This window comes from Dama dama, chromosome 1 (genome assembly GCF_033118175.1).
Source record: "Dama dama isolate Ldn47 chromosome 1, ASM3311817v1, whole genome shotgun sequence".
Lineage (NCBI taxonomy): Eukaryota > Metazoa > Chordata > Mammalia > Artiodactyla > Cervidae > Dama > Dama dama.
This window is the reverse complement of record NC_083681.1, coordinates 37,871,377-37,895,553: the sequence shown is the minus strand read 5'-3', so window position 1 is coordinate 37,895,553 and position 24,177 is coordinate 37,871,377. Positions and strand designations below refer to the sequence as shown.

General features: G+C 43.5%; 1 protein-coding gene across 2 annotated transcripts in view; it reads left to right on the top strand.

Annotated features, from left to right (window-relative positions):
• The window catches only part of INSC (INSC spindle orientation adaptor protein), a 129,822-nt gene that overhangs the window by 54,447 nt on the left and 51,198 nt on the right, over positions 1-24,177 (top strand). For both annotated transcript variants that reach the window (XM_061147093.1, XM_061147102.1), the window contains 3 exons: positions 9,771-10,116; positions 11,107-11,159; positions 12,235-12,358. In XM_061147093.1, coding sequence (XP_061003076.1) covers positions 9,771-10,116; positions 11,107-11,159; positions 12,235-12,358 — 523 coding nt within the window. The remainder of the gene's footprint in view (positions 1-9,770; positions 10,117-11,106; positions 11,160-12,234; positions 12,359-24,177) is intronic.

The window sequence follows — 24,177 nt, the reverse complement described above, 5'->3', positions numbered from 1 at the left end:
TTGTAGTATCCAGTTACTTGGTCAAACTCAAATTTTAGCCATAGGTAAAAAAGTATAGCAAAGGTTGATCTACACTTTTTCTGACATCTAAGCCAAAGACAGAGTACACATTGTCTGAAATATAGCCCCAGAAAAGAGGATGGAGTGATGTCATGGATTCCAGTCCATGTTCCCAGTCAGGGCACTCATGCTTATCTTGCCTGACACTGCAATTTCTGGAAATATTTTTGGCTGGCATAGCAAGGCTCATAATCCATTTTCCAGGAACTCTTTGGTTTACTTGACTCAAATAAATATGTATTAATACCTGCTGTGTGCTGAGAACTGGTGATGCTGAGATAAATCAGAAAGTGCCTGCTCTTGAGGGGAATCTCAAAGTCTAGTGAACAAGAGAGACAGGTGGAGAAACTCTTTAGAATGACCAGTGTGCACATAGTCTATGAAATCAGGCTGTCTACATGGAGTTCTGGCTCTCTTAAGTCTTGTAAGTGTTGTGCACCTTTATTTTCATCTGAAAGTAAAGGCAGTAAGAACATTCACTTAACCAGGTTACTGTGAAAATAAAATACTACATGATAATTGTACAGCCATGGGGCACAGATGGACTGCAAGGAGATCCAACCAGTCCATCCTAAAGGAGATCAGTTCTGGGTGTTCATTGGAAGGACTGATGCTGAAGCTGAAACTCCAGTACTTTGGCCACCTCATGCGAAGAGTTGACTCATTGGAAAAGACCCTGATGCTGGGAGGTATTGGGAGCAGGAGGAGATGGGGGCGACAGAGGACGAGATGGCTGGATGTCACCAACTCGATGGGCATGAGTTTGAGTAAACTCCGGGAGTTGGTGATGGACAGGGAGGCCTGGAGTGCTGCAATTCATGGGGTCGCAAAGAGTCAGACACGACTGAGCGACTGAACTGAACTGAACTGAAGGGTCCAATAAATATTAGTTATAACTGATATATATATCAGTTATATACTTTCTCTTTCCCTGTGACTTCAAAACTGCTTTCCACCCAATTATCTATTTTGTTTATTTATTTAATACGATTATATTATTATCCCAATGGCTTAGTTGTAACTTGAGTAACTTGGGGGCAAAGCAAGCTGAGCAAAGTCAGGCTTTGTAGGTATATACATGCCTTTATCATCAACCCATTTTGACCTCCACCCGCTGGTGGGCCGGAGCCTCCGATGTCCTCCCTTCCCTGGTCAGAGTTGGCCTTGGACCTGAGTGGGATGTGCCTGCTTGTTGGGGCCTGGGGATGAGCCACCGAGTGGGTTTAGGAGGAGGCAGGAGGAAGGATCCATGGGCTTACTAAGCTGCTCGTTTATTCTTCTCTGTATGTTTGGTTGCTGCTGGGAGAGAGAGGAGGTATCTGTTTAAACAATCTCTAGAAACGGAAGTTATTTTAAGCTCGTTCTTAAAGAAAACCAGATTCTTTTTTCCCCACAGGCGCCCCTTGTCTGTCCTCATCTCTGAGGCTGTCACCCGGGAAGGCAGCTCCTGGAACTGCGCGGCCAGGAGTGGGTTTGGCCTGAAAGCAGCGATTCCCTCTCGGGCCGGTGATCCTGGTCTTCCGGCTACCCAGAGCTTCAGGCAGAGCCAGTGGCTCACAGTTTCCCTTTATCTTCCTGTTGTCAATAAGCAGCCCCTGAAGTTCTTCCTTGAGAGAAGAGCCCCATGTGTCTCCCTGGGTTGAGGCATCTCATCCTGCTCTCTGCTCTTCTTCACATTTTTTGAAGGGGTGGGCAGAATGTGAAGCATTAAGCATAGCAGTGAAGAGTAGACTCTGGAACCAGAGAGACTAGGGTTTACTGCTTTTGACCTGGGTGACTTCTCTGCCTCTCAGTTTCCTCATCTGTAAAATAGGGATGATGATGAGATCCAACTCAGACAGTTGTCCTGAGGAGTAAGTCAAATAATTCATGTAAAATACTCAGCACAGCTCTCAACACATGAAATGTGCTCACTAAATTCTTGCCATTATTATAGTTATTAGAGGTGCTAAAGTGTTGCATATGGGGAAGGGCAGCCAAGACAATCAACATTTTTGAGCTTCTCCTTTGTGTTATGCAATGTCCTAGGCCTTTCGTGTTCACCATTTTATTCATCCATCAACTCAGTGTGGTGGGTTCTATTATTATCTCAGTTTTACAGATGGAGAAATGGAAGCTCAGAGAGGTTAAGGAACTGACTAAGAAGGCTAATGTATGTTGTGAGGGTCAGGACACTGGTTATTGTGGTTGAGGGGTGAACAGAAAGGGGTGCAAGGGTGACTTCTGGAATGCTACTAATGCTCTATTTCTTTATCTGTTTTCTGGATACCAGGGTACATTGATTTTATGGAAAGTCATCAAACTGCAGCTTGATGTTATTTGTTTACTTCTAAATATATATGCTGGGAAAGATTAAAGGAGGGAGGAGAAGGAGGTGAACAGAGGATGAGATGATTGGATGGCATCACCAACAGAATGAACATGAGTTTGAGCAAACTCCGGGAGATAGTGAAGAACCGGGAGGCCTGGTGTGCTGTAGTCCAGAGGGTGGCAGAGTTGGACATGACTGAGCGACTAAACAACAACAGATATGTATGTCACTTCAATACAGATGTCAGAAAAGGGCGAGGAAAGCAGCAGCAGCGCCAACCTGGCTTCAGTCCCTCACACAGGTTATGAGCCGCAGGGCCCGCTCTTTCTGCCCCCGTGTGCAGACGTGCAAGCCTTGTTGGCCTGGGCCTGCGGAAGCTCCCCTTACGCTCAAGGCCTCTACGCAACAGGCTGTTCTGTCTGAGGAAGCTCTGCTTCAGGGTCTGTTCAGGCGATTAAGGAGGGAGCAGGGTCTTTCTGAGCCAGACTGAGGCCCCCCCGGGACCGTTAAGTGCAGAAGGCTTGGCTCTAAGAGCCTGGCCTGGGGTCCAGCCATTACCGGGCTCTCAGTGGGCGATGGGCTCTGAAGACAGAGCCAGCTAGGCTCGCCCTGTTTCTCCACACCGAGAGGACAACTTCTGTCTCCTAGCTGAGCCATAGACACCTTCTCCTTCAGCTTCAGCTTCCTAGCCAGGTTCCGTCTTCTGGGCCTCTGGAGCTTGGATGCACTAAGGCTTCCTGCTGTGAGGCTCAGGACACACAGTCAGAGAGACACCCTGTCTCCGTCTGTGTTTCTGGTTGGGGAAGAAGCACGGGAAGTGAAATTCTTTCTAGAGGGTTGGGGTGGAAAATCCTTTGGCTTGTCATCTGAATTCCATTTCCCTGCCAAACCTCATCTTTTAAAAAGAAACTTAAAAAAAATTTTTGTTTAATAGTTTTGGATTTGCAGAAAGTTGCAAAGATAGTACACAGTTTTTCTATATCCCATATACCCAGTTCCTCTGATTACTGTCTAATACCCACTTGGTCCATTTGTCACAACTAAGGAAGCAGCATTGGTCCTTTACCATTAACTAAATTCCAGACTTTATTTGGATTTCACTCGTTTTTCCATGAATGTACTTTTTTTGGTTTCAGGATTCTATCCAGGATATCCTGTTACATTTAGTCATCACCGCATCTCCTTGGTCTCCTCTGGTCTCTGACAGTTTCTTGGTCTCCCCTTGTTTTTGGTGACCCTGACGGTTTTGAGGAGTGTTGGTCAGATCTTTTGAACATGTGTGCTGTGTGCTTAGTTTGTGTGCAAACCCTTAGTTGGGTTCCCTGTTGTTTTTCCCATGATGAGACTGAGTTATGGCTTTCAGGGAAAAATTCAGAGTTTGAAGTGTCTCTATCACATCCTTTCAGAACTGTGCGGCGTTGTACCATTTAGTCACTCAGTTGTGTCTGACTCTTTGCCATCTCATAAACTGTAGCCCACCAGGCTCCTCTGTCCATGGAGAGTCTCCAGGCAAGAATACTGGAGTGGGTTGCCATGCCCTCCTCCAGGGCCTGTCAAGACTACTTGCTATCAATGTGACTTATCAACAGTGAGGTTGATCTCTTGGTTAAGGTGGTGTTTGCCAGGTTTCTCCATTGCAAAGTTACTTTTTTTCTCCACTTTCTGTTCTCTTTTCTTTGGAACTGAGTCATCAGTCGCAGCCCACACTCAAGTCCGACACCACCCCCATCCATTTTTAATCTTCAAGTTTCTCTGACACAAGACCAGTAAACACACAAACTCATCTGAGTATTGACTCAGGTAGGGATACACAGACTCTCACCCAGACACCAGCACACAGATAATATAGACAGACACCCAGATGAGTTCATATTCTCCCAACACGAACACACACAGACACAAATATACAAACACCGGGGAAATCAATAGCTTTGTCATTCCATTTCTTTTACAAGCAGGGTGATAAATCAACTAGGATTTTAATCAGCATAGCTTCTGAAATCCCACTTTCCTTCTAATTTTTAAAGACCTTAAAGAGTAAGAACTGAGTAATAACCTCCATGCAAGTTGGGGAGGAAGAGGCGGGTGATGAAAATCTTGGTTTGGGGATCTCATCAGACTGAGATGGGTTTCAGGGAAAAAGTGACAGAGGTAAAGTGTCTTCTTCATATCAGGAGTACATGCTATCAACATGGCTCATCAAAAAGGAGGTTCCTTGTGGAATGGGCCCACGTCTCTCTTTTTCTCTCTACCTGGTTCTTCCATGGCCCTTTCCCACCCAGACTGGAAGTAAGGAGTATATCTCCCCCTGAGGACCCCAGAGCTCTTTCACGGGGAGATGAGCCAAGAGCCCACCTTAGCACTGTGGGTTTCCTTTCTGCTGGTCCTGATCCCAGCTGCTGTGATTTAGGTAGGGATCTTTCAACTCCACTGGCCCGTTGCCTGGCCTGCTGCCCTTGAATAGCTTTTTGGGGCTTTCAGCATAAATGCCCAACCCCTACTCTGGCTTCAAAGCTTCTCAAGCTCAGGGCTTTCCCCCTTCTCCAAGCTTTCCCTTCTCTTTGCTCCCTCTCTTCTAGGATGCTTAACTCTAACCCCACTGACCTACTCATTGTCCTGTTGTCTGCCGTGCCCTGGAAGATGCTCCTACTGTCTTTAGGCGTCCCAACTCTGTTGCTAAGTCATGTCCCAGCCCTACCCAGCTCTAAAGCCACCTTCTACATGAACCGACCCTGATCTCCAACTGGAACGAACTGCTCCCAGAAAACCGTTTTTCTAAGGAATGGCACTAATTGGACTCTGCTTAGTTATCTGTGAACTTGTGCTTTAGAAAAGATTCTTTGGGTTGCAAGCAATAAAGATGAACTCTGGGCCTTGTTCCCCAGTCCCCAGTTGATGCTGGAGTTCCTCACGTAACAGCTGAAGTTGCCCTCACGAAAGTGACTCACGTCCGGCATCTGTTAACCGTTGTTAACTCTTGGTTCTAAGTTTCACAGTTTAGGGAGAGGGAATTGGATTAGTGCAGATTGGTTCAGGAGCCCACCCATGGATTAACCACCAGCTGTGACGAAGAGCATCTTCACACAATGTATACAGGGCTCCTGGGGGACCACCTTATGTTTGGGAGCAGGGGCCCTCCCAAAGAGGAGGGAAATGCTGATGCCTACATTGCCCCACCAAGAGGCCAGGCAGCTAATGTGGCTTGCCTTTGCCGTTGATGGAAGGAGGGAGGGTGCTGGGAAGACAAAAACAACAGATGTCCCCTCCTAAACATTTATGGAGAGAATGAGTCAGTGAGTGAGTGACTGGTTTATTGGTTGCCCCTTAAAAGCCCCTAGGTCAGTTTGCCTCCCAGTTCTGTATCTCTAGAACATGATGGGCATATATTTTTCCATCTCCTGTATCCTCTTTCTAATCATGTTGTCATGAATGGAAATGTTGCCGGTGTATCAGTAAACGAAGGATGCTGCAGCCATCAAGCCACTATAGCCGCCCTGAAGGTGAGCCCTGGGGGAACTCAGAATGGAGACAAATGGGCCTCCTGCTGCCAAGCCCTCAGCCTCTGCAGCCTCACTCTGCAGCCAGTGGGGTACCTGGGGGAACTCAGGATGGAAAAGAACAAGGTACTGGCCCTGGATAGCTCCATAGCTGAGATGCATATCAAAAGAACGATTTCAGGGAGTCCTGACTCTTGCATCTTCCCATACATAAAAAGTGCTATATTCATGAAGTTGAGATGTCTGGTTTTCTTTATTTAACAGTAATGCTTTGATGTTCTGACTACTTGGCCTTTGCTGCAAAACCCCCTATATATCCTGGCTCCTTCCTTACCTCTTTGGAGCAGTCCCTTGGAGCTATTCTGAAAGGCTGCCTCCGGGACTTGAAGTGCTCAGTTTTGTCTGTCAAATAAAACATAATTCTCAATTTTTAGATTGTGTATTTTTTTTTTCAGTCGACCTTGTTCTTGGTGCCCTTCCCTGGGAAGTGGAATGGTGGAGGCGTGTAGAGTCCCCCTGCAGAGGTAGAGAAGTAGATGCCTGCCACTCATTCTAGATGGAGCTGGGATCTGTCAGGCACTGGTAATAAACCAGATATGAGAGACTGTCCCTCATAGGATGTGCAGAGTGCAACAGATACACGAGTTGCAGTAGAATGTTATTAGGCTCTAATGGAGGATACAGGGAGAGGTGGGAGCTGCTGGGGGGCAGCTGATGAACTCTGACTGAGGCTTTTCAGAGAAGGTAACATTAGAGTCCAGTATCGCATGGTGAACAGGAGCTTGCCAGGTTGAGAAGAAAGAAAAAAAGATTCCGGTCTAAGGAACTATCTGTGCAAGGCAGGGGCATGGGTTGTAAAAGACCGCCATGTTTGGGAAACAGGGAGGTTGAGTGTGCCCTGAGTGTAGTGTGTTTATGGTGAGGGTGCTAAGATTTGAGGGAAGATGGAAAAGGGAGGTGTGTAGAAAGGGAGGCTGGGGCCAGATCTAGGAAGCTCCCCACTTGAGCCTTGGGAATTTTAACTTATGGAAGGGGGTGGTTGGTAGGGGGGACTCACGTAGGGGAATAACAACATATATGTATAGAAAGTCCTCCTGCGTTGTTGGGGAATGCATTGCTGCTTTGGGGAGCTAATGTGGCAACTTACTGAACTTCGCTTCTACTCCTGGGGCCTATGGCATAGAATGAAGATACTGACATGTCGCGGCACATGTATAATGGTGTCTGTAGTGGCCAAGAACTGGAAGCAAAGAACTGAGTGCCCAACGGTGGGAAAATGTTTAATAAATTGTGGTATATCCATAAAGTGATTTTTCATCCATCTATCTTCTGTTCAAATTCTTTACAAAATATAATAGCTATTTTTCATGAAGGGAGAGGGAGAAAGAAAGGTCATTGGTAAGCTCTTATTTTTAACAGTTTAAAAAGTTGTAAGGAACCCCATGTATAATTTGCATAAACAGTATAAGTCTTGTAGTTAAAAATTACATTTAAAAGCCTTATAGACAGCTGCATCATTGAGAAAGTCCTAGTCCTTCTCGTTAAAAATGAAGATGTGATTTTAACCATGATAATTGGAGCATGCCTTTATCATTTCAGTACTACTTGAAACCTTGGGCCCACCTATCTACTCTCCTCAATGCCTTCTGTGTGCTGTGATGACTCAGAATAAAAGCCAAGTCCTCATGTTGTCCCACACAACTCCTTAGGGTCTGCCCACCTCCACCCTCCCCTGCTTTCACCTCAAGTCCTCTATCTCACTCCCTGTCAGGCTAACTCTGGCTATTTCTCACACATCTCAAAGACATTATGTGCCCCAGGGCCTTTGCACCTGCTATTTTCTATCCCTGAAACAATTCGCCCCCAGATATCCACACGGTTCACTCCCTCATGTCCTTCAAATCTTGGCTCACATGTCCCTTTCTCAGTGAGCCTTCTCTGATCCACTTATTTTTACAATGCAATAACTACTCCCCTTTCACCTCCACAACTCTCCAGGCTTTTTTCCTGTTCTTTTCTTTCATGGCAGTTACTACCTGTAGTATACATTTTATTTATTTTGGAAATTGCTTTGAAAGTTGACTGTCCTCTCACTTGAATATAACTTTCACACAGTAAATGGCCTTTTTCTACCTGTTGTTATAGCCCAGGGCTTAGAACAGTACTTGGCGAGTAGTAGACTCTGAGTACTTATTTGTGGGATGAATGAATGACTCGTGGTAGATGGAGAATGGCTGGAGGCAGGTAAGGTGAATGACAAAAGACTAGTTAGAAGCCTGTTACAAGCCAAGGGCTAAGTGACTCAAATCCAGCCTTAAAGTTTAGCTGTGCATATCTTTTTCTGCTGTAACTTTCAAATGATATTGAAGTCTATTATTTTTTAACTTCTCATTAGTGTGTCTTGTTTCTTTAGGCAGATCAAAAACGCCATGAGAGGGGAGGCTTGGCATGTTGATCTCTTTTCCCACAGTGCCTGGCAGTTACATGCTATTAAACATAATTCTCTCAACCAATGCTCAAAGCTTCATTAATGATCTGATGTTGCTTACTATTATTTGACTAAGTGATTTTAGAGTGAACTTTATTTGACAAAGATCTTAGGATCTAATTGATATTCTTATGCTGTTGTATCAAATAGAGTTAATTTTGTTCCACTAAAAATGTAGCATGGGACTTCCTGGCAATCGGGTGGTTAAGACTCCATGCTTTCAAAGTAAAGGGAGTGGGTTTGATCCCTAGTTGGGAAACTAAGATCCCACATGCTGCATGGTGAAGCCATAAACTAAGAAAAAACAAAAAGAAAAAAAAAAATCTAGCTTTAAAAATAAAAGTCATATACATGCTTATGACAGAAAATTTAGAAGTTAGAGAACAGTTGAAAACAAATGAAAATTTTTTTTTCATTTTGTTGTAGCCACGCGTTCCGGGAAACAAACTCACTCAGAAGGACGATGCAGATAGTGGAGTGCAGTTTATTACACTGGCGGGCCCAAGGCAGAGTCTCCTCTGAGCCAAGGCCCCCTGACCAGTTTTGTGAAAACCTTATATACCCTAAGTGTATAAGGTTCCCTGAAACTAGCCTGAAAAAAAGAAAAAGAAAGATACAATCAAAGTAAACCATGATTAAATGCCTTAAGCCTAGGCAGTTAACAGTGGACAGTTATCAATAGGCCTGTGGTCATACTCCAATAAGCATAATAGAATGTATGATTCTATTCAGTTACACAGATAGTTAGGATATTCTTTTAGGCGATAGAGAGCCCTGGGGCTCTTCCTTCTGGGGGCCTGGTTTTCCAGTTGGTATGTCGTTTCCATAGATAACGGGCATATGGCTCAAAGGCCACAGTCCGGCCCAAGATGGAGTCCTGCTGTCAAGATGGAGCCTGTTCCGTTTCCTTCTTCAATTTCACCACCCATAAAAAACCACTAGCATTTTAATATTCCTTTTAAATATTTTTCTAAGCATAGCTTTTTAGCATAGTTATAATAGTTGTGTTTACATTTCTACATACTGGTTGCATACTTTGTGTTTATTAATGCTATAAACTTTTGGAAAGCATTATTTTAAATAGGTTCACATTATATAACTATGTCGCTGTACTATAGCTTATTTGACATAACCAGTATTTGATACTTAGGGTTTTTCTGTTTGCTTCTTATTGTAAAAATTATTTGTTACTCTGTCAGACTTCATGACCTGGTTTGTCTAGTCATCTGCCCTCAAAACATCTTATTATCTGTAAGATGGGCGTAATGAGGAACAAGAATTTTAAGGTAAGTGAATGCAAGAAACAGTGATGAGCACAGAGTAGGTGTGTAGGAAACATCAGATGGCTTGGGATTGAGACTGTTGGAACTTGAGGAGGGCTAGTAGCCGTCCTGATGCTGTTCCTTGGCTGCAGGCAGCACCTGATGCAAGTGGACTCGGTCCAGCGCTGGATGGAGGACCTGAAGCTCATGACGGAGTGTGAGTGCATGTGTGTCCTGCAGGCGAAGCCCATCAGCCTGGAGGAGGATGCACAGGGTGACCTCATCCTGGCAGGTGGCCCTGGCCCTGGAGACCCCCTGCAGCTGCTGCTCAAGCGGGGCTGGGTCATCAGCACTGAGTTGCGCAGGATCGGGCAGAAGCTGGCCCAGGACCGCTGGGCGCGGGTCCACAGCATGAGCGTGCGTCTGACCTGCCACGCCCGCTCCATGGTCAGCGAGTACAGCGCTGTCAGCAGGAACTCCTCGCAGGAGATGGGCCAGGTCGGTTGCCTGGCCTGGGCACGGGTGGGCACTCGGAACTGGGAGTGTCTTTTAAAAGAGTGGGTCTGAATTGCTTAGAGTCTGAAGTCTTCCAGCCCCTGGGAACTTCCTCCCCTTCCAATGAAGCAGCGGAAGACAGTGAGGACCTTTACTGAATATCTGCTTTGTCCTAGGAATTGTGCTAGATGTTTTTATACACATCTCATTTAACTTATACAATCTGTGAGGCCAACATAACTTGTGAGGCCACAGTGCAAGACACTGAAATGGTTAAATACACCCACTTTAATGCCAGACTCCCTGGGTTCAAATTTCAGCTCTGTCTGCTGTGTGACCTCAGCAAGTTACTTAACTTCTCTGTGCCCCAGTTCCATCATCCTAATGAGTATAATAATAGAATTTATTTCATAGATCTGTTGTGATGACTGAGTTCTAATTAAATTAATTAAAAATATTAACTAGTATTATTGTCCTCATTTTATAAATGTGGAAATAGAAACTCAGCGAGTCTAAGTAACTTGCCCAAAGTTATGCAGTGAATGGTATAAATGGGATTCAACCTACAGCTTTCTAATTTCAAAGCCCATGATTCTGAATCTTCTTCAGGTCCAAAGTGAACCATTGAAAATCCCCCTTTATTTCTGGTTCCTCTGGCATCACTTTGCACCTTAGTTCCCTACCCTTTTCCTTGCTCCCCTTTGCACAGTAAACTTCTCTTCACTCTTTGAAACCCAGCTCAAATGCCCCTTCCTCTCTGAGACTTCCCAGATCCCCCAGCATAGTTAATCACTCAGTTTTCTTTCCTTGAGCTCCCAGAGCAGCTGACGATGAACTCTGTTGCCATCCATTTCGCACGGTTGTAGTTTATGTGCCTGTTTTCCAAATCGGATGATTTGATTCTTCATCTTTATGCCCCAGAGCGCCCAGCTCAGCAGTTGGTCTTCGACCAATGCTTATTGAATTGAATAAAATTGATCTATTTTTCTGCAGATTGAGAAGCTGCTAATGGAGAAGTGTTCAGAGCTGTCAGCGGTCACAGAGAGGTAAATCTGGCCCCTGGGTGAATCTGGACTGCGTCTGCCATCCTTAGGCAGAGGAAGGCGCTGGCGTCTGTCTCCTTCCATGGGAACAGTGGGGCTGGGGAGGGCTGGTGGTGGCCTGGGAGCTTCCTTTTGCTGACTTTTAGCAGCAACCTTAAGAGACTCCCTGGGGATTTTCTGCTCTGTTTTCAGGCATGGGAGAATGTAGAAGGCAGAGGAGAGGCCTGGCCATAGGAAGAAAGAGGATTCATGAGGGTTGGCAGCAAGAAAAGGTTTCCCACAGCTTTGAGAAGCCCCCTGATCCCCATGGTCAAGGCGAAGTGAAAGCAGACACACACAGCTTATCCTCACATCCACACTGACCACTCATACAATCACAGGAGTACACTCACACCTTCTCCATATCTCACATACATAAACACATGAAGACACTCAGACACATACGCACACTCAGCCTGGTTTGTTTGCACACCCAAAAGTGTGTTGACATTCTTCCTCACGCTTTACAGCCCCCAGGCCCTGGAAGAAAAACCTGAACTTGACATTCCTAGGACTGGGTGGGCTCTTCGGACTTGCAGCATGAAACATTCTCAGGCCTTAAGGGTGATTTTAATCTTGATCTCCCTGGGTGAGGAGAAATCCTCAAGGCTCCTGCCTGCACTGCTGCAGGCAGCCATTTCTTAAAGGGACACAGGCATCGCAATATACCTTCAGAGTGGGCACGGCGCACCAGCATCCCTCCTCTGCAGCTCTCATCCCCCATCCCTAGACACTGATGGTTGATTCTCCCAGGGAGAAGCCCAGAGGTATGGATTTAGCCACTTTTGGGTGGCCTTTCTTCCTGGTGACTTGCACTGTTAGCTCCCATTTTAGGCTAGCTCTCCTCGGAACGCTCGGAAGCCAGAGGATGAGCCAGTCTTGGAATATTTCCATTTCTGACTCCCCTGGAGCTGATATCCTCTTCCCAGGCCACTTGCACCACCACCAGGCTAGCTACAGGCCCAGATTTGGCCCTGGAAATGGCTCTGGGCTAACTGCCTGCCCCTTCCGGTGACCCATCGAAGGTTTCTTTCCCTAGGTGCCTCCAGGTGGAGAATGAGCACATCCTGAAGTCGATGAAGGCTTGTGTGAGCGAGACCCTGAGCACTCTGGGCGAGCACTTTGGCCAGCTGCTGGAGCTGGCCCTGACCCGGGAGGTACAGGTCAGTGCTGGCTGGGCAGCAGAGGAGAGCTGAGTGGTTCTGCAAGGCTTGGGGAAGCTCCGGAGTGGCCTTTCTTGGGGGCCATCCTTCTCAGACTGCCAAAGTGAACTCCAGCACCTTAGAGACAGGACTGTCAGAGCTGAGCAGAGGCTTGCTGAGCACCCCTAGCCCAGCTCTGCATTTTCCAAATGTGAAAATTGGAGCCCAGAGAGGGCAGAAACTGACCTAAGGTCACACAGCAAGGCGGTGGCAGAGCCCACCATCTCCTAATTGTACTTTCAGTATTGCTCCCACCACCTTAAATCTTCTCTGTTGAGTTATTGTTCACAGTGCACAAAACGAATCTTTATTGTCCCCAAAGACTTAAGGCACCTGCAGGGAACAAGTCAATTCTGGATATCCTGGCAGTAGAGAAGAATCTAGGAAGGTCAGATAGTCTAGCTCCTGCCTTCAGGCAGTCTGGTGCTTGATCCCAGAAAGAACATAGGCTTTGGAACCTGACAGATCTGCTTTCACATTGTGGTTCATCGTGAGACCTTGGTCAAGTTCCTTCATCTTGTAGCCTCACTTTCCTCATCTACAAAGTGAAAATCTTCCCCAGAAGAAAAGTGAGAGGACTAAGTAAACAACATTTGAAAAACACTTAGCACAGAGTATAGGTTAAATATGTGTTATTTCCTTCTCTTGCCTTTTCCTATTTTAAAAGCCTCCCAGAAAAGCTGATTCCATACGGTTTTCATTAGGAAAGGTATTTACATGTTATTTATAGTTACAGAAATATTGTGTTACATATTTGCCATTCTTTTCCCACCATCAAGTAAAAGCTTTCCACAAATAACAAATCCCTTCCCGTATCGGCTTCTCTCCAAACGCAGCCTTTTTACCTAACCCAGCATTTCCTATCTCTCTTTCCTGTGTGTCTGGCTCATTTTGCACACAGCATAGGCCCTTCTGCTCTGGCTCACTTGCTGGTCAGGGTAGCTGGCCCTGTCCAGCCTCGCCCTCCCAACCCAGAGGGGTCTGTGAAGTTCGCTCTCCCTGTCCCCAGAGCCTGGGAGAAGCAGAAGGAAGGACCGGGGCTCTGGTGCTTAAAGCTGATGAGCAAATGCTGACAGTCACATGCAGGGTCAGGTACATGTTCCAGCTGGGGCCACTGTCCCAAATGGAACCATCAAGAACCATCAAGTCCGGAGGAACCCCCTGGAACATGGGAGCTAAAGTGGGTGAAGAAGTTGGAGCCATGATGAGCAGGGGTATTGAAGTCAGTGGTAGGGATGAGGGGAACCTGGAGGAGCGTCTGAGCGGGAGCACAGGTGCCTGTTGATGGTTTTTATGCCATTTTTGACTCTCTTTTGCCTGGCAGTACCAGCTTCACTTAAAAGGGCTGAAGTGGAAGAGTTCTGTTGGGTTGTGAACAGAAGCCAGCAGGGTTTGCAAGTAGTCGGTCCTTAGCTGTTTGTACTAGCAGGCAAAGGGTGGGATGTCTTTTTGATGCTCTAGATCACAGAATCCTGCGGAAAAGCTCCTTAGGCTGTCAGGAACCTACTTGGGCATTGTGGACTACGTATCTGATTTCCCGGGGCACCTGGATCCGTTCTGTTTTTCCTCAACCTGACCTTGTTGAGGGTGGAATTCCTGATCTGGTGCTTCGGTAACCCTTGAAGGCTTAATTTTGAATTTATGCTGGATCTGCTTCTGTGACTTTAACCCTCATCCTACCGCTCTTGTTATTGTAAACATACATAATGACCTGCCTCAGGGAGATAACCTGAGCTGAAACTAACACATTCCCCTGCCTGAGGCTTACCCATTCTAGGGAACGTTTGCTAGGATTGAAGAGTCTTTTTACTGTTTCCTCAGCCCCTTCCCATCTCTGGTTCATAAAAGAACCTGACAACCAGGCTCCTTTTCAGTGCTACTCTGCCATCTTCTCAGTCAGCCGCTCCTGAATAAAATCCCTTCCTGATCCCAGCACCTTGTCTCGGATTCATAGACTGATTGTGCTGCTAGTTTGGACTTGGTAACCCTTCCGCTTCCCTGCCTAAATCCTGCCCCGTCCTCAGATCTGCCCACCTGCATCACTGATGCTCAGCCTGACAGCTGTTGGATCCACTGCTCCTGTCTTAGAACTGAGTCCCTCATTGACCCCCCCCTCCCCTGGTGGAGGGGGCAATATCTGTCCTCCATTCCTCTGTGCATTTGTTAGTTTCCTGACAACTCCTCCCTTCCTTCCCGCAGGTCCCATGGTGTCCTCTGATCCCTCCTATGGGCTGAGCTTGCTGTGCTCATAATATTTCTTGGCTGATCTTTAGCTTCTTTTTACCTTAGAAAGTTTCCATACAGGACAGTGGTGACATAAAAAGATATACCACCTGAAGGCGGGGTAATCCGTGTTCAGTGTTGTGAGCATGTGTTTCCTAAACAGGTGACTAAGATACTGTTCTCTAGAAGTTAGGATTCTATGCTTGCAGTTGTTATTAGTTGCTAAGTTGTGTCTGACTCTTGTGACCCCATGGGCCCCCAGAGGGCCCCAGCCAGGCTCCTCTGTCCATGGGATTTCCCAGGGAAAAATACTGGAATGGGTTGCCATTTTCTCCCTCAGGGGATCTTCCCAACCCAGGGGTCACACCCACGTCTCTGGCATTGCAGGCGGATTCTTTATTCTTTATCATCTTGACATAATTAAAATTAAGTTTATTTCTTTGTATCAGGATTTCTCTTATGACATGCTATTGTGAGTCTTCTTAAAGGTCCTCACATATTCATAGTATTTCTTGTCTGACCTGTAGTTCCCATAAACAGGGATTTTGGTTTGTTTTGTTCACTAATACATATCTGTTCACAGTAGGCATCCATTAAAGATTTATTAATGCGTGAATGTTAAGCAGTGTGCTCCAAACTTACACAGTTACAGATCTTTTTTTATTCTTAAAGCACCCATTCACTTATTCTGGGATACTGGTGTTTTAGGAAATGCAATTTGGGAAAGTTCCTTCTGTGCACGAGGGAGCCACGTAGGCTCATAAGCAGAGAAACAGTGCTCTTTCCACCACAAATCACAATGCATGGTAGAATGGTGCTTGTAAACAGGGCAGTGGTAACCTAGCGCTAATTTGCATTGGTCTGCTCCATCCTGGAATGTTATGTCAAGCTCCAGATCCTAGTTGTGTTATTGCCAATGATTGTGCTTAGGGAGGTCCCTAGAAGGATGAGGACGGGCCAAAGATTAAGATATGTGGGGACTAGGTGGAGGAGCTGGGATGCTTAATCTAAGAATGGACACTCTGTTACCTCCAAAGAGAAGAAGCGAATTTATAGGACATTCCATGAAAAAAGGAAGTTGACAAAGCAATAGGGCTGCCCCATAGTAAAAGGTCTGCTTGGGAACTGGCGATCGCTGAGTCATGCCAGGAAGGGCATTGGCAGTAGATGGAGGTTGAATTTAATGACGTGCAAGGTTTCTTCCGATCTTGATAGCATATACATCTGTGAATGTGAGCCTTGTGGAGTAGTGGATGGAGCACGGCATTTGGAGGCACGTCGGGGTTCACATCCTGACTGTGCTGCTTACTGGATCTGCAAACTTTGAGCCAGTTCTAACTTTGCTGTTTCTCATCTCAACAGTGGGTTGTTGTCGGCATTAAATAAGACAACACAGGGCTAGTTGGTGGCACTCTTCTGATTGTGTCAGTAGCTTTACTTACTAGAGACCTAGCTACCTTAAGAGAAACTAGCAACAGGCTTTGCTAAAAAGAGCCTCCTAATCACCTAATTACTAATTATTTATTGAGATAATTGAGCTACTTGGTGGGCATAGAAATTTAAGGCTTACCTGTTAGGAGTCACCAATGGAAAATTACTGAGTATTAAGGATTAGACTTTCTTGGCTTAAAGGATTAGCTGTGTGGGAGGTAAGAGGAAGAGACTTAACAGAAGTTGATTTACTTGAAGACGACTTCTAGGGGACTCTACTGAATAGATCACCTCTCACCTGTACCTTTAAATTTCTTGACTCAGCTTCATGTGGATAGATGTTTTATATTCATCCCATCAATCAATATTTATTTTAGTTTAAAATATCACCTTTATTCTAATAAAACTAGTTCGTGTGTTTATCTCTGACTCTGTGGCTGCGTGAACTTAAAACTTCATCTCACCCCTAAGTTTCCCCTCCCAGTGCCAGGCAGACCTGGGCAACCTCAGACCTCACCTGAGGCCTAAGTATGTATCTTGTGGCAAAGGTCAGGTCAGAGGGATGCTTCCTAAGAGAAGAGAGGCAGGCGCCAAGCTGAATATACCCGGTTCCTTCTTCCAAACTCACTAATGCATCCCTTCCTTCTTGGCAAGTGACATGGAGGGGCAGGGAGTGAGGCCAGCAGAAGTGGTGTTGCTGAAATCCCTCCCTAGCAGAGCAGGAGGACTGGGGACCAAGCATCACTCCTGAGTGTTCACAGTTCTTGTCCTGTGGCCTTATTGACCTCATCCATCCACCAGTGGTCAGGCAAGGGTAGGCTGGGCCCTTTGGAGGAGGAGGTCAGCTCCCTATGAAGCCATCTTTTCCCACCTTCAGGAAGCTATCCCCCCCAGATAACAAACTCTACTCCTTTGGAATCCCAGTGGGCAATTTAAACTTGGAAATGACTCAAAATACTACATTCCTTAAATTGACTGTAAGATTTTGTAACTAAAGGTCATAATTTGCTTTCCTGTTCTTTTTCCCACTCTTAGATTTTGCTCAGCTATGGTACCTAATATAGGTAATCAGAGGCTGCAGTGCGATTCTACAGCGAGGTAAAGGTAATCCAAACATAATTGCCAGGAGGAGAACTATCAGGATGTTCAAAATTTTAAAATGGTCTTCTATCTAATTTTAAAGTTCCCTGGGAAAGAATAAAGTGAAAGAAAAAAACCTGAAAGCTGAATCCTTTTACTCTTAGGAATAATTCAAAGCCCCCAGTTCTTAGATTAATAGGATTCTCTTTAATTTTCTTATTCTGCTCATCCTAGTCAGGAGGGTCTCATCCCAGTGTGTGTGCATGAAATTATGTTTCCCTGGGTAACTACAGCCCAGGCCGTTTCCCCAGAAACAGGAAGGATTTCTGCAGGGCTTTTTGGTTTGTACTGGTCTTTCCCCACGATACTTGAAAGGACCCAAAGAGTTGGTACCTTGCATACACTGTATTATCATAGCATTGCTGCTGTACTCACAGAAAGTTAACACAGGCCAATCCTCAACCCTTAGGGCGGGAATTCCAGTCAGCATGTAGTCCCAAGACTGTCTTTAGGGTTTCCGGAGACCTTAACAGGCACTCATCTGTGGTTGAGAGAAAGAGGGTAGATGACAGGTACCGTCTTGGTTGCATATGCAACAGGACAACTATTTCAGTCATCCATAGTCCACAAGGATTCCTGAACATAACATTCACTGGAGGAAATGATTAACCACAGGTTAATCATGATATGATGGTTACCATATTTGGGAGAAAAATGTCTCCTTTTCATGGAAGGGTATGTGATATATTTCTTCTTCATGCAAAGCCAGGTGTTTGTAATTCCTCCTCAAGGACTTGCTCGATTTGTATTCTTCCCCATCCAGTGTTTTCAACGTTTGTTCATTTCAGGCTCTCCTGTAAACATTGTGTTTCTGCCATTCCACGCTGCTTTGATTTGGGCTTCTTGAAGTGATTGAGCCTGGGACCTACCACTTCGGATGCATTGCATCCTCTGCGTTCCCAAAGATTTCCTAGGAGAAGTGCAAGCACATGTATTTTTAAGGAAATCAATTTCTAGATCTTCAATTTTCATTTGTTTTCTTTCTTAAAAACAACCCAATAATATGTAGTTTTTAGTAGCCCTTCTATTATTTTTCAAAAGAAAGGCTTACCCCTCACTCATCCCCAAACTTATAGTGCATTGACACTCTACCCCCTCTCCACTTTCTAGCAAAAACCTTGGAGTGGGAGTGAGGAGAACAAACAAAAAAGAAACCTATATTCATGAACCATAGATCTTTAGGCTTCCATGCATTTCCATGTTTTAAATATTTCTGTTGAGAAAAGCATTAGAAATTGTGTATATTTCCCAGTGTGAGAATTTTCTGAATCTAGAAATGTGGTAGAATGGTAGAGTGTGTGTGTGTGTGCGTGTGTGTGTGTGTGTGTGTGTCTGTGTGTGTGTGAGTCGCTGAGTCATGTCCGACTCGTTGCATCTCCATGAACTGTAGCCCGCTAGGCTCCTCTGTCCATAGAGTTCTCCAGGCATGAACACTGGAGTTGGTTGCTATTTCCTTCTCCAGGGCATCTTCCTGATCCAGGGATCAAACCCTGGTCTCCTGCATTGCAGGCAGATTCTTTACAGTCTGAGCCACCAGGAAAGCCCATCTTATCCTGTTTCCATTTATTCTCAAATTGTGCAGAGCTCTTGAGGGATATTCTCCTTAGACAAGCAAAGACAGCACAGGTAGGGCAAATCAAACACTAAAAATGGCTTTAGGGGTACTTTTTAAATGCAAGCAGTTCTTTTCAGCTCTATCTTATGCTCAGCTCTAAGAGATGTCATTAGCTGGAAAGAAAAGTATCTCTAAAGAACCAAAGACCTTAAAGGTTAATGATAATGATTCTTTTAAATGTAACTGAAATATTTTTGAGAAAGACCACATGTTTCAAGATATACTGGATCAAATTCACAGATACAAGTTTTGCATGATTTTTCTTTTCAGGTTTGATGCATATTATTTAAGGCAGCAGTTAGACTATTTAGTCTAAACACTTTGTGAAATATTTACACTAATTTCTACTTCCTGTTAGCAAGAGATATAATTAATTTCTGGCAGCTGGACTAATTAGATTTAAGCATAAATACTTTTCTTCTTCTTTAAACACATAGGGAAAATTGATCATAAGAGCTACTAAAAACAGTCAAATGATTTCAGATATTTTTATTTTTGGATCTTATTTAATTATTCCTTGAAATAAACACAAAAAGTTCAATACATAAACACATATATTTACTGAAGGAATACAGTGCCTTTTATATTTCCAGATTTATAATTAATTTACAGTGCCTTTTATATTTCCAGATTTATAATTAATTTACAGTGTAAGCTATGTATTACTTTGCATTTTGAAAAGTTTAATAGATTGTTCCATCTTGGCTTTAGAACATATACAACTAAATCAAATTTTATTTTAAGTCTACATTATTTTAATATTGACAGTTTTTAGCATTTTCCCTTATAAAATGATTTCCATAATTATTTGTCAGCATTTTTAGCATTTCTTGGAACACATATTAAAATTTTTTAATTAAAAATGAAGTCAGGTCTATATTGAGAAAAAGCTAAGTTGACTTGGCTGATTGGGTTGGCTTAAGAACAGTTTTTGCCAATTAGGTCATAGGGTGGGTATTTTCCATAAATTAAATAAACAAAAGCTGCAGATTCAAGCTTTTTATAAAACATATTTGAAACACACAAAAATATTTGATTAAAATTGTGTTGGTGATGAAATTAATAATATTTTGATTTTCTTAATCCTCTCTGAATAATTTGGATAATCCAAGGTGCTCTAAGTGAAAGAGTAGTGGGTATAATTAAGAGTTATTTGATACGTCTTGGTAAAGCACTTCTGGATTTCTTCCCAGAAATTGAGATAAGTGAATGAATGAATCTAATGATTGGGTAAGAAATACTTTTTCAAGTCAAATGGTTTCCAATTTTTGCTTTTACAAATTTATAGGCATTATCAGCTGGCAGATCATTAAAAATAGTGTTTGATGATAGATCACTGTGATTACATAGTTCAGAATGTGCTCAAAGGGTGAACAACTTGTCTATACAAACTTCTTCCATTCCTCTTGTCATTTGATTTATAGAAAAAAGATTTTTCAGGATTTACATTATTAAGTCAATATTTAATCATGGATAAATGAATTAGAAAGCTTAAAAAGTTTACAAAGCCTTATTTATCTCATTAGGAGATTATAGTTATGATAAAATGTTAATTTTATGATTTATAACTATATTTCAAAATTTATCATCTATGTTGCATTGATCAATTGTACTGATGATAACTATAACACTAACTCAACTGAGAAGAGATTATTTTTAGACACGTAGAGCCTTATAGTCAAAGAAATAAAAGAAGATTTCAAATTTCAATGATAAGCCTGATAAGGGTGATTAGTAAAATACTCTGAAACTGAAATGTATTACATTTAGATAAAATTCTGAGGGAGAAATGGAATGGGAATATAAATTTTAAAATGAAAAGATGCAAAACGGTCACATGTTAAAGAGATTACTCATATATTTTTAAATATGATGATAGTATCAAATTTTGGTATATCGATTTCATGGAATACATCTAAAAGAGTAATGCAATCATTTTGTTTTATGTCACTATTTATAGTCTGCTGGAAATCACATCATTTCCAAATTTGTTCTTGAAAGTTATGATGAAAAACTTACCTGTCAAATTAAAAATTTACAGGGGGACATTTTTTTAAAAAAATTCTTTCAGGGCTAAATGAGAAAAAAAAATTGACATAGGATATACAGACACCCTAGTTCTATAATACGATGGCCATTGTCTCTGCCTCTTGCTAAGAATCACTTTGGCCTTAAGACCCTGTCGTCTTGGAAGGGTTTTCTTGTGATGCTCCTGAAGTCTGGTGCCGATGGGCCTAGTGAGAAGCTTTCTTCTACCATGTTCTTCTCAGAACATTGTCCTCCCAAAGCTTTTGAATATTTTAGTCTTAAGTAACATTTTTCTGCTACATCTTTATTTTTCTCCCCCCAGTAATGAATTATGTCTGCAGTTTTCTCTCTCCTCTGTTAATCCCCCACTCATTTCAGGAAGACTCAGCAATTTTCTTACCATTTGCACTGCTCTCCTTTGCCCTGGGTCTCTTTCCTAACTTAATTCATAGAATGAGCCCTATTTGCTGGATCTGAGCAGCCTTCCCACTTTCACTTCTCTTTCCTTTCTGGCACACTCTTTTGTTTTCTAAAAATATTCTTTTAGATTTTAGGATTTCCCTTATTGTGAGAAATAAAATCAGTTAAGGTCTGGATCTGCCCCAGACCTCTGGTTCTAAGTGATCTTATCCATTTTTGTCTCTCTAAACTGGATATTTACAGCCAGGAGATATTTTCCCAGTAGACCACTAGCTAATCCAAGCCTGAATTCAGTTATTATTTCACTTGTCTCCTGTTTAGCATGTCCAATCTTTCTGTGCCTTTCTTCAAGCCCTAATTCATGCATTTCTGCAAAATGTTCTCTTGGGCACAGGCAGTAGTACTATATCTTTATTTTAAAATATTTTCCTTGCAATTTATCTCATGATCTTTTGACTCTTTTGTGCTAATGTCTGTACTTTTCTCCTGTGTTCAAGAACTCTATTAACACATAACAAACAACCCCAACAACAATTTTGTTTACATCTCACAATTTTACGGGTCAAGAATTTTGAGCTTGGCTGAGTAATTTTTCTGCTGGCTAATGGTTTAGAGAGTCTTAGAAAGGTTCCTCATGCATATGGTGCTTTGGAGGAGGTAGTTGAAAAGCTGGTCTCAGTTGAAAGTATTGATCAGGAGTCCAACACATGGCACACAGCATCTCCAGCATGGCGGTCTCAGAGTTATCAGACTTCTTGTGTGATCAGTTGTTCGGTCAAGTCTGACTCTTTGCAACTCCATGGACTGTAGCCAGGGATCAGAACCATGTCTCCTGCATTGGCAGGCAGATTCTTTACCACTGTACCACCTGGGAAGCCCCATTAAACTTCTTACCTGGTAGCTTAGGACTCTGAAAAGAATGTTCCAAGAAGCCTGAGTGGCAGCATCAGGGTTTCTGATGACCTAGCGTTGGAAATCCTGAAATGTTACTTCTACCAAGTGCTGCCTCCTGTTGGTCAAGCAAGTTACCAAGACCCGCCCAGATTCAAAAGGCAGGGACATTAGAACCCACCTCTCTGTAGGAGGAGTAGAAAAAGAGTTTGTGGCCATCTTTAATCTTCTTGCGTTTATGTCACCCCTTTGCACGGCTCGGCTGCCCTAACTATTATCTGTGGAGTCTGTCTCTGAACCTTTGAAAGAGGCTTCACGATATTTCCTTCCTCCATCTGAGAAACTTATTCCAGGCTGATTTTTGAGAGTTTATTCCTCCTAATAAATTTCACTGGACTGCAGTCACTCTTTCTGATGGACAATTAAAAATATACCCCCACCCCCTTTACCATTTTTGTTTAGGGTAGTTATATTGTATGCATCTCCTAAACCCTTTTAAAAAAAATCTCTCTCCTGTTCTTCAAGATCTTCCTTTTTGTTTCATATCTGCCTAAACTGTCTTAAAAAAATTCTATCATTCAGTTTAATCAGTCTGTCTTTCTTTATCTTGTTTTCATTGTTTCACCACTCTTCTCATGATAGAGGGTGAAGCATATTTTTGAAACTTTCTCTTTTCCTCCTGGATTACTTGAAAAAACTTGATTTTATAGACTGTGTTGGTTTGAAACTGACACCAAGATAAGATTTGATAAGAAACGTCTGTGAAAGATAAAGGGAAGAAAGCAGGAGGAGGCAGTGGAAAAACTGCAAGTCTGACAGCTGAGAAAGAAAATGGAGATGGACGAAATGGAGTAGGAAGAGATGGGCTTTTCAAGCTAAAGTCACCTGTTAGTGAAGCTCCCTGCTGGCCGTCTTGGGTTCGCAGTGGAGCCCCTGCTGTGCTGAGTCACAGCTGGGAGCAGCTCGTGGGGCTGCGTGCCCCCTGCAGGAACACGCTGGTGGGTCTACCAGGGCAGCTGGTGGGGCTTTCAGTCAGCTCTGCCCGCGCACGGAGCAGCTCTGGCCGTCACAGCGTAGAGCATTGTAGGTGCAAATGGAAGCTAGGTGGAGAATCATGCTGAGGTTTGGTGAGAGCTGCTTGTGAGGCTGGATTTTCTCCTTATCTTGAGACTTCCATCTCCTCTAGTCCCTGGGATATCCTGCTGGCACTGGGGGACATGGATTCACTGACTTTGGCAAGTAGGAAGTCAGATTTACAGGGGGTAAGGCCTAACTCTGTCATGTACCACATGTGTAATTAACCTTGGTCAGATTTCTGTGTCTCAGTTTTTCTCAGCTTGGAAGGAAATCTTGCATAAAACTCTCGAGAGCCCTTCTGGCTCTGACGCCTGCCAGCTCTGACACATTCGATACTCAGAGCCTTGATGATTCAGTGGAGCCTTTGATCTTTTATCTTTCCAAATTTATCCTTGTGAAAAGGATGCTCACAACTTTTCATTGTCAGAGAGCTGACTCACTGAGAGAGCTGAGGTGTAATTATGGTATATGTGACTATAGACGTTGGTAAGAAATTATCCTCAGACATAAATGGTCTGATAGCAGCAGATGATTGCAAAAGACATTGGTTTTGAATAATTTAGCGTAATGCTATCTACTTCGAGTGCAAACACTAATCAGGAACATTAGGTAATTCTGATTTAGGTACAGGACCCCAATATATGAAATCTGCATTTTCATGTTAGCACCAATAGCACTTACGTAACTGCTTGTGGTAACGATGGGGAATGAGTCTAAGAAGTACATTTGCTACAGAGATTTGCAGTGCAAATCCTGGTTATTAATTTTACCTTTTGTTAGATATCTTACAAGAGGCATCTACCCAATCTTAGGTAATAAGTTTTATGTTTAATGTGTCGATAGATTAATTATACACTTAATCTTAGACTGGTGCATGTAGAAGATGAGCATATTGCTATGTGTGAAGAATTCTGAGTTTGAATAAAGAAGAAAAAGGGAAGAGCTATTTACCTTG